This window comes from Amblyraja radiata, chromosome 12, assembly GCF_010909765.2.
Source record: "Amblyraja radiata isolate CabotCenter1 chromosome 12, sAmbRad1.1.pri, whole genome shotgun sequence".
Taxonomy (NCBI): domain Eukaryota; kingdom Metazoa; phylum Chordata; class Chondrichthyes; order Rajiformes; family Rajidae; genus Amblyraja; species Amblyraja radiata.
The window spans coordinates 19,584,550-19,602,399 of record NC_045967.1 but is presented as its reverse complement, the minus strand read 5'-3'; the positions used below and the strand labels follow the sequence as shown (position 1 = coordinate 19,602,399).

Sequence of the window (17,850 nt, the reverse complement as noted above, 5' to 3'; positions counted from 1 at the left end):
TCTAAAGTGCCGAGGAGTAGGTGTTGAATCATGGAACCGTGACAATTTCTCCCTCTACAGATGCTGAGTATTTCCTTTGCATCAAATGAGTGGATTGCCTTTAAAAAGCTCCTTACATTTCTTTGCAAACGTCACCCCTTTTTTGATTCTCCTCGAGTTCTGAAATTAATCTAGTTTGCTGCCAACTTGTGAAGAACCCATCCAGTCTCCCTCAGGTCTGTGTACTGCAATACAGTTTACAATGAACGTGGCTTGTTGACTTACTGAGTCTGCACAAAATAGATTGGATGAATAGGATGTAATAGATATTTATAGCAACTATTTCAAAAGTGTTCGTATTCCATATTTTTCCCATTATCAAAGGACGCTCGCTCCCAGCTTGCCAATCATATTGTTCAGTCAAACGTTCACCCTAGGTCTCACCAATATAATTGCATGGACATTCACTGATAGATAGTGTCGTCAAAAAGGCTTTCAGCACATTGGCTTTCATCAGAGTATAGAAGTTGGGATGACATGTTGCAGTTTTATAGGACACTGGACTAAGTGGGACCCATTGGCAACCCATTCCCCAACGCAATATTCCACCACTCACCCATAGCCCCTAACTGCGCAGTTCATTTCCCCTCATCCCCGAGCACTCCCTCCCCCTCCTCTTCATGTGTGGGAGGAGGGGAGGGAATTGAGGTGTTTGGTGGGAGGGGGGGGGGGTGTGGGAGGGGCAGTGTGTATGTGGGCGGGAGAGGGGGAGGAGGGATGTGTGGGGGAGGGGGTGTGTGAGGGAGGAGAGGTGTGTGGGCGGGGTGGGTTGTGGGGGGGGCGGGGGTTGTGTGGGAAGGGGTGTGTTGGGGAACGGGGTGTGGGTGGGGACGGTTGTGGGGGGAGGGGGTTGTGGGGGGGAGGGGGTTGTGTGGACAGGGGGGTGTTGTGGGGGGAGGGGTGTGTGTACAGTGGGGGGGTAGATAGCTCAGAGAAAAGACGGGAAGAGCCATGGGGGAGAGGGGGGTATCGCAGGGGAGGGGGGCAGCGAGTGGGACCAGAGGGGTAGGGGTTGGAGCTGGCGGGGCGATGTGGACTCACAGCGGGCGTTGGTCACTGGTCGTTCTTCTCCGCCGAGATCAGAGTCTCCGCTTTCCGTTTGACAACATCGGTGATATCTTCGAAGTTGGGCTGGGCCGCTTCCGGTCCCTCTGAATATGGTGTCCGGTTGGAGACCTCTAATGTTTACAACCTGGCTAATGTTTACAACATTCAACCGATCAGAATGAAACTTGGTGCACTCGCAGCACAGGAGAACGGCGAGTGAGCTGTCAAAAAAATCGTAGCGCTATCGCATACTGTTTTTGCGCAAATAGAAAGACCGCGCAAACCGGAAGATAACAAGATCAGAGTTTTTGTTATATAGTAGACTAAGTGCAGAAAGGATGCAGAGAAGATTATCAGGATGTTGCCAGGACTCGAGTACCTGAGCTATAAGGAGAGGTTAGACAGGCTAGGACTTTATTCCTTGGCGTGCAGGAGGATGAGGGGTGAAATTATAGAGGTTTACAAAATCATGAGAGGAATAGATCAGGTGGACACATGGCGTTTCCTACTCAGAGTAGGGAAATCGAGAACTAGAGGACAGAGTAAAGTGAAGGGGAATTTTTTTTATCGTAGCCAGAGGGGTAACTTTTTTACACAATGGGTGGTGGGCGTATGGAACGAGTTGCGGATTGAGGTAGTTGTGGCAGGTGCTATAACAACATTTAAGAAACATTTTGACAGGTACAGTACATGGATAGGATAGGTTTAGAGCAGGGGTCTCCAAACTATGGCCCGCGCGCCTGCCAGAAGATTTTATCTGGCCCGCAGCAAGCTCTTAACACGTTCTGTGCGGCGGGCTCTTTAGCGGGTTCTGTGGTAGCGCGGGAACTTATACGTCAGTCTGCCGTAGGCTATCAAGTTGAGGGTGTGTGTGCAGCTGCGAATTGCAATGGAAAGCCATGGAAACATAGAAAATAGGTGCAGGAGTAGGTCATTCGGCCCTTCAAGCCTGCACCACCATTCAATATGATCATGGCTGATCATCCAACTCAGTATCCTGTACCTGCCTTCTCTCCATACCGCATGATCCCTTTACCCACAAGGGCCACATCTAACTCCCTCTTAAATATAGCCACTGAACTGGCCTCAACTACATTCTGTGGCAGAGAATTCCAGAGATTCACCACTCTCTGTGTAAAAAATGTTTTTCTCATCTCAGTCCTAAAAGATTTCCCCTTTATCCTTGAACTGTGACCCCTTGTTCTGGACTTCCCCAACATCGGGAACAATTTTCCTGCATCTAGCCTGTCCAACCCCTTAAGAATCAAAGCCCTTAAAGCCATGGTGCAGCATTAGAGACAATGTCTCTTTAAAGCTGTCCGGGACTGACTCCACCTCCCCGTTTACACTTCCTCTACACTCCTGTGACCAAGGTTAGTGGATGTCAGCTGCAGGCCTTTCTTTTTAGTTGTTTGCAATTTTAGGCTGTTCTGTTTGAATTGTGGTGATTGTTAGGTCAAGTGTATTTTTCACGGGGGGTTTATCTCTGCTGATTTCTTTGCAACCCTTTGTTGAGTAGCGCAGGAGCACCAGTTGCAGCCTTTGGTGATCAGTGCAACCTTATTGTGAATGTTTACCTGTTCACTTTAAACAGCTTAGCACAAATGGTTTCCACTTCAGTAAATGCAAAGTGCTTGAGCTAAATCTAAAGTTGCTCTCAAGGTGATCGAGTTGTATTGCATGGAAACGGGCCCTTCGGCCCACAGTTCATGCTGACCAAGTTGGTCAGTCCCATTTGCCTGCATTTGGCCCATGGCACATTCCTGTCCGTATATCTGTCCAATATCTCTTTCATTTAAAACCTGTGTAATTGATTCCACTTCTATAGCTTACTCTAGCAGCTCATTCCATATATGGAATACCCTCTGAATGGAAAAACTGGTGTCCCTGAGGTCCCTCTTAATTCTCCCTTAACCTTAAGCCAATCCAGTCTAATTTTAGAATCCTCTATCCTGGGGAATAGGTGACACTGAGGTAGAAGATCACTGCAATCTTGTTGGAGGGCAGAGATGATATGATGGGCTAAATGGCCTCCCATAGTTGAACTGACTGACCACCCAATGTTCATTGGTAGGACAGTCCAAGGGGTGCAGATACATCATTTTGTAGAAAGTGCTGACACAGGTAGACAGGATGGTATAGAAGGCATTTAGCAAAATGGCCTCCATCAGTCAGGGGATTGAGTACAGGATTGGGGCATTATGTTACAGCTGTACACGACTTAGATAAGGCTACATTTAGAGTACTACATATAAGGTGAATAGCTAGTCTTTTTTCCAGGGTAGGGGAGTATAAAATGAGAAGGCATCAGTTTAAGCTGAGATGGGCAAGATATCAAGGGTACATGAGGGGCACCTCTTTCACACTGTGCTTGAAATGAGTTGCCAGAGGAAGTGATAGAGGTGGATTCAATCACATTGTTTACAAGACACTGGGACAGGTACATGAATAGGAAAAGTTTGGAGAATATGAACAAGTTGGGCCGAAGGGTGTGTTTGTGTGCTGAATAGCTCAATGACTCACTTCTACCACACTTGTTGGGGCCTTTGGGCATGGAAGCCCATTGATCCAGCCAGGTTTGGGAAGAGACTGGTCAATATGGTGCCTGGGCCAGTCTCGATGGGCCTGCTGGTCTTTTCTTGCCTGTTATGCCAATAAAGCAGCGATTAAGAATGGATAGAGTCACACAGGCAGGAAACAGGCCCTTCTGCCCAACTTGCCCGTGCCAACCAAAATCTCCCATCAACACTGGTCCCACCTACCCACATTTGGCCCATATCATTAAATGTTTCTTAATCATAGATACTGAGCAATTACCCAGGCTGGAAATGGAATCTGTCTGTCAGTAAGTTGACTAGAACAACATGTGGGAGAGAATAAAAATCAAACCAAAGTTTTATTTGAGAAATCTCTGAGTTTTATTTACTACTATGTACAGGCATTGCCTGTTGAGTTATGGTGCTAGAGTCAGCTGCACATGGAGCAAGTGATAAAGATCATGAATTAAAAAGAAAATGCAATTATTGGATTTTGTGACTTGCACATCATCTCAACAATGGTCAGCTCCTTCGTGCATTGGGAATGTTTGTAGCCCAGACCAACCTGACATGAGGACATGGCTAGCACATGGAACAGCTGTAACCCCATTGAACATGTGTGGGTCTCACATGGTCCACTGGTAATAGCAGGAACATGCTTTGAACATGGAACAGTCCGGCATAGGAACAGGCCTTCATCCCCCAATGTTTGTACCGAACATGATGCCAAGACCAACTCTTATCTGCCTGCACGAGATCCATATCCCTCCATTCCCTGCATATCCATGTGCCTATCCAAACATCTTATAAACAATGCCGTCGTAACTGCCTCCACTACCGTCATCCCGGCAGGTGCGTTCCAGGCACCCATCACCCACTAGGTAAAACAAATCTCCTTTAACCTTTTCCCTTCTCACCTTTAAGCAATGTCCTCTAGTCTTTGATATTTTCATCCTGGGGGTGAAATGCTTGTCTCGTGAAGCTACAACGCTACTGAGTGGGACCTCATTAGTTTACCAACTGCTGGTATGGAAAGAATATTGGTCAGTTTTGGCAAGAGGTGGACTCATTCCTTATACCGAGTGACCCATAAGTGTGCTTGAAAAATACTCACTTCTGCGCTCTGTATCTTCCCCTTTCCTCAATATATCACACTTGAGTTTGAACTGATTGTATCTATGGAAGGTATATCTGATCTGCTTGCACAGCATGCAAAACAAAGCTTTGCACTGTACCTCAGCACACTTGGCAATAATAAACCTAAACTTCACGAGGGATAAAGCAATAGATGCCTCTTGAATATAAAGAAAAACAAGGCATGGAGTTGGTAAAACAGAACGAATCACCATCATTGTTTGGTTTCAGGACATGTGACAATAAAATACTGTGTAGAAAGGAACTGCAGATGCTGGTTTATACCAAAGATAGACACTTATTTCTGGAGTGACTCAGTGGTTCAGGCAGCATCTCTGGAGAAAAAGGGTGAGTGACATTTCAGGTCAGGACCCTTTGTAACAAAGGTTTCTGACCCAAAACGTTACCCACCGTTTTTCTTCAGAGTTGCTGCCTGACCCATTGAGTTACTCCAGCACTTTGTGGCAATAAAACAGCCTTGGCTTGGCTTGACTTGAACTGGAAGGCATCTCAGAGTAGGGTGCTATACAATTAATGAAATGTTAACTATAAATAAATAAATGGCAAGGACTCGCTAATCACTTCAATAGGCTACAGTTAACTATTGTGGACACACACAACTACAGATGCTAGACTCTTGCGTAGAACACAAAGTGCTGGAGTAATCACTTCAACAGGCCATGGTTCCCCATTCCTCACCTGTAATGACATTGCACAGAGGACTGAGGGAATACAATGCAAAGAGTACTATAGTGCACTGTGCAATGAGTGGGGGATGGAAGTTCCCCTTTGTTACTAATGCTGAATCAACAGCAGTTACAATGGGAGCTCAACAGCAAATGCATGCTCCCAGCTTGGTTCTACCGTGATGTTGCTTTTATTTGTACTTGCACCATCTAAATGAGGTTGGAAAGATCACCAGATGTGGGATGGACCAGTTGCTCTCACACCATCCTGTTCCCCTCCTACTGCACTGCCGGGTCTCAATAGAGTTGAGAGTCTGCAAACATGCTCCTCATGTGTGGGCAATGACTTCATTCTGATGGACGGTGTACGTTCAAGACCATTGCCAGCAACTGTTGCGGTAAGCATCAAACAGGATGAAGGAAGAGGCAGACAGACACAGGGGAGGTTGAGCTCCAAATGCAGGAGTGGTGAGCTGGTGATCTGATGACTGGGTCAATGTGGTTTACCAGCACTTCCCTGCTAAAACCCATCGTGTCATATCAGAGAGATTTCAAAAAGGTGGAGTTAGAGAGATGACTGGAAAGAGAGGGATGGAGAGAGTATGATGAGAGTGAATGAGAGAGAGAGAGAGAGAGAGAGACAGAGAATGGGCGACAGAGGGCGAGAGTAGAGTGAGAGTGAGCAAGAGAATGAGAGCATAGAGAGTGTGAGGGTGAGAGAAAGTGAGAGAAAATGAGTGAGGGAAATAAGAAAAGAAGTAAGATTTTGCACTGTGGTTTTTCACTGAACTCATGACAGTGACACTCCCCCCTGTGTTTCTGAGGTTAATATGTTTGTCCCACACATTCCACACTTGTGCGAGCTTTAGTGATCCTCTGAATCCCATCAAAGGATGGTCTCAGGAGGAGTGAAATGATGCATAACCAAAGGAAACAACATGCGTATGTTTTGGAAAGAGCCACCACACCAGTTAACCTGTCAATGAGACAATGACTTGGACAATGCCAGCTACCGGGCACGTGGCATTGAGGGCACAGCGAACCCTCAAATTCCCCGTGGCCACAAAATAAAGTATGAAAACATACCGACGTACTAAACACTTCCATAAGAAGCCATGTGACAGATATACTTGCTTATAAATACCACCAATGATTGTCAACAATCTCAACACATCAATGAAAACAGTGTATGAAACATTTTTCTCTACGATAAATTAACATTAAAAATGTGGACAATGTAAACATTATATCCTCAGCACGATCCAATTCCACGCAAAGAATACTCAGCAATCATCTGAGGAGGATTGTCTCCGACTGTCAAAGACCTTCAACCTGAGAAGCAAGGAATTCGCACAAGAGATCATGTATAGTCTTTCCGCTGACTGGTTAGCACGCAGCAAAAGCTTTTCACTGTACCTCGGTACACGTGACACTAAACTAAACACAACTCGAAACTCGAACTCAAGATTGTCGGCAACCATGCAACTGGCCGTACGTGTGTGTCTCTGCTTCGATGGTCACTTCTTGGTGTTGTCTTTGTGTTCACCTCATCGACACTCGTCTCTGAGTTTGTTTACATAACTGCTCTGTGTCATGCCCTCGTTCATGTTGTGAGGTGGGTGGCAGAGGTCTCTGTGGGTGAGGGGCGGGTGGCAGAGTGACAAACATTCAGCCAGTAAAGCTCCGCCAACCGAACATGGAGTGGGAATGTGGAGCGACTGGGATGGACGAGCTGTGTAATATACCCAGAGGACCACGGTCATCCCCGTCAAAGTGAAGAGCTGATTTTTCGTGTCTTATTGAAATCCAAGCCTGAAAGACAAAACAGGACTGCATTTTTCACATTGCAACTGCTCAGCAGAAGATAGAACACAGAACAGTACAGGAGATATAAGCAACTGCAGATGCTGGTTTACAAAAAAAAAAAGAGTCCTGACCCAAAACATCACCTTAGATTTAGTTTAAAAGTAAGTGAGGAAACTCTGACCAACGATCACCCGTACACTAGTTCTATCCTACACAGGTCGGCGCGGATTTGGTGGGCCGAAGGGCCTGTTTCTGCGCTATATCTCTAAAGCCTAAAGGCTAAATCTGAGACCCGTGTCTCCGCCACCGATTCCCATTGCCCCAGACCCCGACTAAGCAGTGCAGCTTTGCCATGCAATACAATATGTCCACTGCCCAGAACATGAGCTGCTCCCTTACCCGATGAGCCGGCGGTTTGAGATCGACAGTCCCCAACGATGATCTGCAAGCTGTTAACAGAAATCCAAGCCTGCTGCCCTCGGTTCAGGTTCTTCACAAACCTTGGAACGGGACAGAGTAAGTGTCAGACATTCCAAAGGTCCATCACGGGTACTGACCTCCCCACCATTGCAGGAATCTACAGGAGTCGCTGCCTCAAAAAGGCAGCCAGCATCATCAGGAACCCACACCCCCCTGGTCACTCTTATTTCACTCATAATCGGGAGTCTGAAAACCGTCACCTCCAGGTTCAAGAACAGCTTAGACACAAAATGCTGGAGTAACTCGGCGGGTCAGACAACATCTCTGGAGAAATGGATAGGAGAGATTTTGGGTCAGTCCAACAACCATCAAGCTATTGAACTTCAATTAAACTCCGAGCTACAAACTCCCTGGGTCGCCCTAGGGACTTTGGGCTTTGTTTTGATTGGCATTTTTAATTTATTGGACCTCTTTTATTCGGTTTGGTGAGTACTACCTTTTTCAAACCTGTTGTGTTGCTGCTGCTGAAAGTAACAATTTCATTATTCTGTTTCGGGACATATGAGAATAAAACACTCTTGACTCTCGATCTGCCTCATCATCAGAGCTACCCCAATGCCTGCATCTCTGCACACACAGGGATGGCTCAGAAACTCACCTGCACCCCTTTGATGAGGTGCAATTGGAAGACATTTAGACAAATATATGGATAGGAATGGTGATTCCTTATTAGGGCTAGGAATTTGAGCAAAACCGGAGACCATGAGAACATAACAGTTGAGAATTCCAGCTCTACATTTCACTACTTTTCTCTCTTTAACTGACACCCTTTGTCTCCTATTCACCTGTAGGCGTTGTCACTTCTGCCCCACTCACCTGCATCCACCTATCACTTACTAGGCTCTGACCAACCTCCCGCACCTCTATTTTCCAGCTTTCTCCCCCTTACTACAATCAGCCTGAAGAACAGTCCTGACCTGAAATGTCGCCTGTCCACTTCCTACCCTGATGCTGCCTCCAGCACTTTGTGTTTTTCTTGAGAATTCCAGAGAAATACCTTACCACCGAGCGTGGTGAGAATGGAGACCTCTCTCCACAAGGAGCAGATGAGGTGTGTGTGGACTCAGATTGGCACAGATTTCCTGTCCTGTCTCTCCTCACTCCCAGTTTTTAGACTTTAAACTTTAGATACAGCGCGGAAACAGGTACTTCAACCCACCGAGTCCGTGCCGACCAGCGATCACCCCGTACACTAACATTATCCTACACACTAGAGAAAATTTAAAACTTACTGAAGCCAATTAATCTACAAACCTGCACGTCCTTGGTGTGTGGGAGGAACCCGGAGAAAACCTACGCGGTCACATGGAGACAGCATCCATAGTAAGGGTCAAACCCGGTTCTCTTACACTGTAAGGCTGCATCTCTACCTCTGCGCCACTGTGCCACCCCTCTGGAACATTTTGAGGATAGTGATCACAACTCCATAGGTTGTAACGAAGTATGTGAAGGATAGCCACAATCTGAAGAAAGGTCCTGACCTTAAAAGTCACCTGTCTATGTTCTCTAGGGATGCTGCCTGACCCATCTCCAGCATATTTTGTCCATTTTCCATGTTTTAAGGTTGTTTTGAATATGGATGTCTGGACCACATGGGAAGGTGCTAGATTGGAGTAAGACAAATTGTAACATCATGAGGCAGGAACTTGGGAACAGCAGTTATTGGGTAAGTCCACATCTAACAGCTGGGAGTTGTTTATAGGACAATTGATCGATGTTCAGGACCAGCATGTTCCAGTGAGGAGGAGGGATAAGGAAGGCAAGGTGAGGGAACCTTGGATGACCAAAGAGATTGTAAATTTGGTCAAAAAGGAAAAGGAAGCTTATGTAAGGCTTTGGAAGATAAAATCAGACAGAGTCTTTGAGGAGGCTAAAGCAAGGAGGAAGGAACTCAATGGGGCGATTAGGACCAAATGTAGTGTCGAAATGGTGTGTCTAGGTAAAGAAAATCCCAAGGCTTTTTATACCTCCATTAAGAACAAGAGGGTAACTAGAGAGCCGCTCAAAGGTAAAGGAGGGAATTTGTACAGTCAGAGAATGGAGGTACTATATTTTGAGGCAGGTAAAATAACAATATTTAAAAGACAAGTACATGGATAGGAAAGGTTTAAAGGGATACTAGGCTAAGTGGGACCCATTGGGTCCCAGTCACATGGGAGGCCTGGAACCTTCAAAACCTTCATAACTTTTATACTATTTCACCGATCGAAACAAAACTCATTTGACGCAGCAGAGGAGAATGGTGAGTAAGGTGGTGAAAAATCGTAGCGCTATGGGGGATTGTTTTTGCGCAAATGTAATTGCAACGCAGACAGGAAGTGGTCAAGATGAGAGTTTTAGTAATATAGAAGATAGAAGAGGTTAGATGGGTACCTTGGTCGCATGGACAAGCTGGTCTGAAGGGCCTGTTTCCATCTAAAGCTTTTCATTGTACCACGTATGACACTGTGAACCACCGCCTCCTCCTAAAAAAGATCTTGGAGAATACCAAAGACCTGGCACTCACGGACCTCATCGGAGCCCTCCTGAAAGATAGGCGCTTCTATGTTGTCCTTAACAACAAGCAAAGTCGCTGGCGACGACAACGGAATGGCTTGCCTCAAGGTAGTGTGCTGGCTCCACTACTATATAACATCTACACCAATGACCAGCCAATGGACCAGAACACTGAGCGGTTCATCTACGCCGACGACCTCTGTGTAACATCCCAAGAGTGTACGTTTGAAGCTGTAGAAGCGAATCTCACCTCATCCCTAGATGAGCTACACCTCTACTACGAGCGCAACCACCTACACGCAAACCCTGCGAAGACCCAAGCCTGCTCGTTCCATCTCAGGAACCGGGAAGCAAACAGACCCCTTAACATCACATGGTCTGGAACACCTCTTGGGCACTGCACCAACCCTGTCTACCTCGGTGTAACATTGGATCGCACTCTCTCCTATAAGGAACACGTCAAAAACACCAAACTGAAAGTTAACTCCCGAAATAACATCCTCCGGAAGCTGACCAACTCCAAATGGGGAGCCACAGCACACACATTAAGATCTACTGCTCTGGCCCTGTGCTACTCCTCTGCGGAGTATGCGTGTCCTGTTTGGGAGAGATCATCCCATGTCAAGAAATTAGACCCAGCGTTGAATAACACCTGCCGCTCAATCACTGGCTGCCTGAAGCCCACCAACATAAACAACCTGCACCTCCTCGCTGGCATTGCCCCTGCTGATGTGAGACGGGAAGTCGCCAGCCGAGTAGAGATGACCAAGGCCACCAGTGATGAACGCCACCTCCTCTATGGACGTGTACCCCCGGCCCAACGGCTGAAGTCCAGGAGAAGCTTTCTCAGCCATGTCCAGCCCCTAATAACATCACGGGAAGAAACCAGACTCCAACTATGGACAAAAAGGCTTGAGGACGACCCCCCTCCTACTGACATGGGTATCCCTCCTTCTGAAGCCCTCCCTCCGGGCTCAGAAGCACCATGGGTCCAGTGGAAGACGCTCAACCGCCTGAGAACAGGAACAGGGCGATCAAAAGCTGCCACGGCCAGATGGGGCTATGAAACTGGCCAAACCACCTGTGAATGTGGAGAAGAGAACCATACAATGCAGCACTGCCTTGTCTGCCCCCTACTACCCAACCAGTGCAGCTCAAAGGATCTTGCAGTGTTCAACAAAAACGCAAAGGACTGTGTAAAGGAATGGGAAACTGTCATATAACCAACCAGCTTCAAAGACTCGAAAAGAAGAAGAATTGTACCTCAGTACACGTGACAATAAATTAAACTAAACTAAACAGGCTGTATGACTACGATGCTATTAAATGGGTACTTTGCATCAATAAATGGTTCAATGTCACATTATTGTCACCTGTACTAAGCGAGGTGCAGTGAAATTCATTTTGTACACAGTTCAGTACAAGTATCACTATACATAAGCACTTTGAAACATCTTAGATAAGCATCTCAGATACAGTAAGATGTGGAGGACAGTGAGGACATGGAGGAAATCTTCAAATTCTGGTCAAACTTACCACTGCCCTTCGCCATTTTCATGCATTAGTTGGACCACATCCCCACTCTTAATCAGCAGCTCCTCCGAGTCTTGGCTCTGACCATCAGCGTGAGCTTTGTACCTCCCGGGGGACTGAAAACAGAAACAGTGAGTACACAGTACAATCAGAATGTAACATCAAACAATTGGGAGGCATATCCTTGAAGATGGTCCTTGCCTTCACAGCGTTATTGATGTTGATTCAGGTTTTGTCGAACCAACACAGAGGTCCGAGGGGGGTCCAACAGTACAGGAACCAAAGTCGGCCTCGGAAGTCGGCAATGGGAACAGAGCTGCCAGCTCGGGATGGGACGGATTTCCAGAGCCCCGGCTGCAGGGGGAAAATTCAATTTGCCGATCGGTCGCAGAAGTCCCAATGAGGTTGAGATCGGTCGCCTCACCCGTTCGAGGCACCACATTTTCGGGGCAATTTCCGGGGGCGATTTCAAGTGCGCTCTCATAACTTTGTCCAGATTATTCGTATACAAAGTCCTTAACGGGATTGCCCCCCCCCCCCCCCCCCCCCCCCATATCAACAATCTTCTAACCCACCATTCTAATGGGGCTTTTTCACGGGGCGACTTGACGCAAGAGTTAACCAGAGTTTAACATCGTGGGAACCTCGTGCGATAACCGTACGGCATTCGTGGACCACCGTGGACAACCGTGGCGCTAACGGCAGGTAATCGTGTAACTTGGTGACTCGGGAGAAAATTCAAGAAAGTTTGAATTTCTCCAAGAGTGACTTGTACACTTGTGGTTGAGCATTGCAACATTATATGAACGTAGTGGCCAGTGCGATATCCGTAATAACTCTTGCAGTTACCGTGGGAACTCCTGCGAACGGTGAACCCGGAAGCTGGACAGAGGGGACAGAAGGTGAGTAAAAATTGTCTTCTGTGGGATTGAATTTAAAAAATAAAGATTTGCATCCGCATATGGACATCAACTTATTCATGAGTTATGTTAATGAGATTCAAGAATCTTTAAAAGGGACTTTACTGAAAGGTCCCGCATTTTTAGGGTCCGTGAGAAATTTTTCACATGTACTTCTTTGAGAGATACAGCTCGGAGTCCTCGCCAACTAGCGATCGATGCCTTTCCGAAGCAGGGTCCGGAATGCTACCAATCAATGTTCTCCAGAGACCCGTGTAAGGAGTGAACTGCACATGCTGGTTTAAATCGAAGACAGACACAAAAAGCTGGAGTAACTCAGCGAGTCAAGCAGCATCTCTGAAGAAAAATAGGTGATGTTTCGGGACGAGACACATCTTCAGACTCAATTCCGATTAGGATGTCTGAAGAAGGGTTCCGATTCGAATCCCCCCCCCCCAATCATCAATAAAGTAAATAAATAGATACCGGTCTAATCAGTATCTACGGGATTGGACAGGCTAGATGCAGGAAGAATGTTCCCGATGTTGGGGGGGTCCAGAACCAGGGTCCCAGTTTTACAGTCTTCATTTACTGGCGGCGGGTGTCTGTCACTGAAACAGGCAGGTGAGATTTCACATCCACCTTGTGTGTGCCTCTCTCTCTCTCTCTCTCCCTCCCTCCCTCTTACACAGGCTGAGAGACTCTGCCTCTGTGAGTGCACGTCTCTTTCTCCCCCTCTCCCACACACAGTAAGACCGAGGTACTGTGCTCAGTCCATCTGTGTCTCCCACATACACAGTAAAACATGTCTCCAAATGAGCCAATTCAACCAAGGGAGGATATTTATAGTGTGTGAAAAAAAAGTGACATCATTTGTGCCACGTGATGATTTAACAACACTTCACAATGTTCATTCAAGATTTAACGGGAAAGCTCGGGAGACGGACAAGTCACTCGCACAAATAACAGAAATGCCGAGTACCGTGGGAACTCTTTATCTACCCCCCGTTATATCGTGTGATATCGTGCTAGACCACGACCACTTCACTCTGGTTACATCTTGCGTCAAGTCGCCCCGTGAAAAAGCCGCATAACTCCCTCAGGTGGCCGACTTGGGGCTACAGACTATCCCGTGGTCTACGTTTAGACTCAGGGATGACTGCGCTTTTGTGGTTGCAGCACCTAGACTGTGGAATAGCATCCCTCTCCTCATCAGAACTGCCCCCTCCATTGACTACTTTAAGTCGAGGCTCAAAACCTATTTCTGCTCCATAGCTTTTTTGAGTCCCTCTGAGGGGGCGCTGTAAACATTTCATGTATGTATTGTTAGGTCTGTGTACCTTTGTATGTAGCACATTAGTACCTGAACTGATGTACAGCACTTTGGTCAACGTGAGTTGTTCTTAAATGTGCTATACAAATAAAATTGATTGATTGATTGATTAAAGGAGGTGCCGGACCACCAGTTGACAGAAAATTGGTGATGGACCTGTCCCGACCCGAAATGTCACCTATCCACGTTCTCCAGAGATGCTGCCTGACCCGCTGAGTTACTCCAGCCCTTTGTGTCTGTTTTTGCATCTGCAGTTTCTCATGTCTTCTAGGTATTTTAACATCCCACTGAGAGGGAGGTGAAGAGAGGGCTTCAGTTTCATTTTGTCCTGATGCAGGGTCACCATCAGAAATGTCAGCAGTTCTTTTGCCTCCTCAGATGCTGTCTGACCCGCTGTGTTCCTCCAACAATTTGTTTTTCACTCCAAATTCCTCGTTAAACATACACTACCCTGTTCTTCCAGCAGAGCGCGCTAGAGTGTCACTATACTTTAGACATACAGCATGCAAATAGGCCCTTAGGCCCATCGGGTTCATGGCGACCAGTAATCACCTCATACACCAACACTATCTTTCATACTAGGGACAATTTACAATCGTACTGAAGCCAATTAACCTACAAACTTGTATGTCTTTGGAATGCGGGAGAGAACAGGAGCACCCGGAGAAAACCCATGCGGGATAACCCATACCAACTCAGTACCGACAGCACACGGAGTCAGGATCGAACTCAAGTCTCTGGCGTTGTAAGGCAGCAACTGGACTACTGCGCCACTATGTCGCTCTACTGTAGATGTTCATACACATCTCTACACAGGCCAGTCAGTCAGACCGAGGCTGCAGACACTGGAAGAAACTGGGCCTCAGCAGCCCAGCCTTACCCTTTCACCAATATCCACAGCCCACCATTCTCCAGGATATGACCTGTCAAGCAGATAGAGTCATGGAGCTATACAGCAGGAAAACAGGTCTTTTGGCCCACCTTGCCCATTCTGACCAGGTTGGCATTCTGGGCTAGTCCCATTGACTGCATATGGCCCACACTCTTGTTCTGGTTCTTTATATGCCTCTAAACCTATCCTATCCATGTACCGGTCCAAATGGCTCTTAAAAGTAATGATAGTACTTGCCTCAACTACCTCCTCTGACAGCTTGTTCCGTATACCCACCATCCTTGTATAAAAAAGTTACCCCTCAAGTTCCTATTAAATCTCTCCCCCATCACATTAATTCCCAACTCTTGCAAAAGATTCTATGCCTCAATCCGATCTATTCCTCTCATGATTTTGTACACCTCTATAAGACCAACTCTCATCCTCCTGTGCTCCAAGCAATCCTCCTAGCCTGCTCAACCTCTCTCTGTAGCCTAGGCCTGAGTGCTGGCAACATTCTTGTAAATCTTCTCTGCATCCATTCTAGCTTGACAACATCTTTCCTATAACACAGTGACCAAAACTGAACACAATACTCTAAATGCAGCCTCACCAATGTTTTATACAATGAGGGCAGCACAGTGGTGCAGCGGTAGAGTTGCTGCCTCACAGTGCCTTGAGACTCGGGTTCGATCCTGACTACGGGTGCTGTCTGTATGGAGTTTGTACGTTCTCTCTGTGACGCGTGGGTTTTCCCCAGGTGCTCTGGTTTTCACTCACACTCCAAATACATACAGGTTTGAAGATTAATTGGCTTCGGTAAAGATTGTAAATTGTCCCTAGCGTGCAGGATAGTATTCATCTATGAAATGATCGCAGGTCGGCGCGCATTCGGGCCTGTTTCTGCGATGTATCCCTGAAGTCTAAAGTCCAAACTTTAACATGACCTCCCAGCTTCTATACTCAATTACAGTGACTGATCAAGATCTATGTGCCGAAAGCCTTTTTGACCACCCTATCGACCTGTGATTCCACATTTAAGTCACGGTATAACAATCTATTCAGACCGATCCAGGGTCAGCCATGCTTGGATGTCCAAGGTTTGTAGACCGCTGACGATCCCATGGTTACTGAGGGATCCACTCACCAGCTGGCTGACATCCTCGTCCTCCGTGTCGTTGTTACTCGACCAGCCCTCCGTTCCCTCCGACCCTTCGAAAAACGGCGAGTTGCCAGCCCACTCTGTGGGGGGAAGACAGGTAACTCAGGGGCTTCCTTCATAGCGGTCACAATGGGGGGCTGCTCATGGGAGGGGACCATGGGGTGCCGTTTCTATACCATGGGAAAGTCAGAGGACCTACCAGTGAACTTAACAGGAGTTAACAGGAATCTGAAAACAGAGTTTGAGTTGAGTTTGAGTTTAGTTTATTGTTGCGTGTATCGAGGTACAGTGAAGAGCTTTTGTTGCATGCTAGCCAGTTCGCAGGAAGACAATACATGATTACAACAGAGCCGTCCACAGTGGACAGATGCAGGATAAAGGGAATAACGTTTAGTGCAAGATAGTGTCTAGTAAAGTCTGATTAAAGATAGTCCGAGGGTCTCCAATGAGGCAGATGAGAGGCCAGGACCGCTCTGGGCTCCACATGACAATTGAGGAGGAGGGGTTGCGCCCGACAGTTTGGCCAGAAAGGCCGTTGCAGGAACTGGAGATTAGTTGCTGCTGGTGTCCGTCCCGCAGCAGGCTACACAATGCACCTGTTCATTTGACTAATGCTCCATAATCTTTAAACAAAGTTACACTGGGTGTAGTGTTTCCACACAGACTGCTTTCTTGGAACTGGGTGATGACAAGGCTGAATTTTGCATGGCAGGAAGTACCAGAGCACTGTCAGACTTCCTCTGAACAAGCCCACGCTGCATCTCTCCACACTGGTGATATTCCCTCCACCGCAAAGTGCTGCCACAGGAAGGAAGCTCTCTGACCGACAGCACTTCTTCTCCAGACCGTCTCTTCCACGAATGCAGTCAGACCGCAGCCTGCTGCAGCAGCTGCAACGCTGCAGTCAGGGATGAACCGCATTGGAGACCCTCCGATTATCTTTAATCGGACTTTATCTTGCACAAAACGTTATTCCCTTTATCCTGTATATGTACACTGTGGACGGCTTGATTGTAATCACGCATAGTCTTTCCGCTGACTGGTTAGCTCGGAACAAAAGCTTTTCTCTGTATCTTGGTACGGGTGAAAATAAACTAAACTAAACTCAAACTAAAGATGAAAGGATGTGACACACATTCAACCACACGAGGGTGTGAGGGTCGTAGGGCAAGAGGTGGTCATCTCTGGGCAAGGCCAGCAGGGGGCAGTACCTGTCCGTGTTGAGAGGTGCTGTGGAGACAGAGGGAATGTATCTAAAACCACCTCTCTGGTCAGGTCAGAGTCGTTCTCCTCCGAACTCAAAGAGGCTCTCTTCTGTTTCCTGTCGACAAAAAGACAGATCAGAGAGTGACCTTTGAGTCAATAGCATCTTATTGTCATGTGTCCTAAAATGCACCAAGGAAATTCTTAATTGCAGCAACACAACAGACAAGTAAATAATTTTTTTAAAGTTCAGGACATACACACAAATATATATACATATACATATATATCTCTATAACTATATATATAAATACATATAAACCCCCCCCCCCCCCCCTTCTTTCCGCTTCTTCTGTCCTTGCTGTCCCAAGCATTTGCTTGTCAACCACCCCACCCCCCCCCCAACCTCGTCTACATCAACCTGTTACTCCCACCCTTTGTCCTGCCTCTCCCCTTTTCCAGCTTTCTCTCCCCACCGCCCCTCACCCCCTACTGAAGAAGGGTCCCAAATAAAAACATTGCCTATCCATGTTCTCCAGAGATGATGCCTGACCCACGGAGTTAATCCAGCACTCTGTGTCCTTTTATTGCTGAATCCTGTGGATCAAAGGTCAACTTCCCGAG

The 17,850-nt window shown here is 46.9% G+C and overlaps 1 protein-coding gene across 4 annotated transcripts in view; it reads right to left on the bottom strand.

The window, feature by feature from the left end:
- Positions 1-5,169: 5,169 nt before the first annotated feature.
- mcf2 (MCF.2 cell line derived transforming sequence) overlaps positions 5,170-17,850 on the bottom strand; it is a 93,624-nt gene continuing 80,943 nt past the window's right edge. For 2 of the 4 annotated variants that reach the window (XM_033030302.1, XM_033030304.1), the window contains 5 exons: positions 17,235-17,344; positions 16,009-16,103; positions 11,762-11,874; positions 7,649-7,749; positions 5,170-7,255 (listed from right to left, as the gene is read on the bottom strand). In XM_033030302.1, coding sequence (XP_032886193.1) covers positions 7,212-7,255; positions 7,649-7,749; positions 11,762-11,874; positions 16,009-16,103; positions 17,235-17,344 — 463 coding nt within the window. In that variant the 3' untranslated portion in view covers positions 5,170-7,211. Of the gene's footprint in view, positions 7,256-7,648; positions 7,750-11,761; positions 11,875-16,008; positions 16,104-17,234; positions 17,345-17,850 lie in introns of those variants that run through there. The other 2 variants (XM_033030303.1, XM_033030305.1) reach the window with 2 other exon arrangements.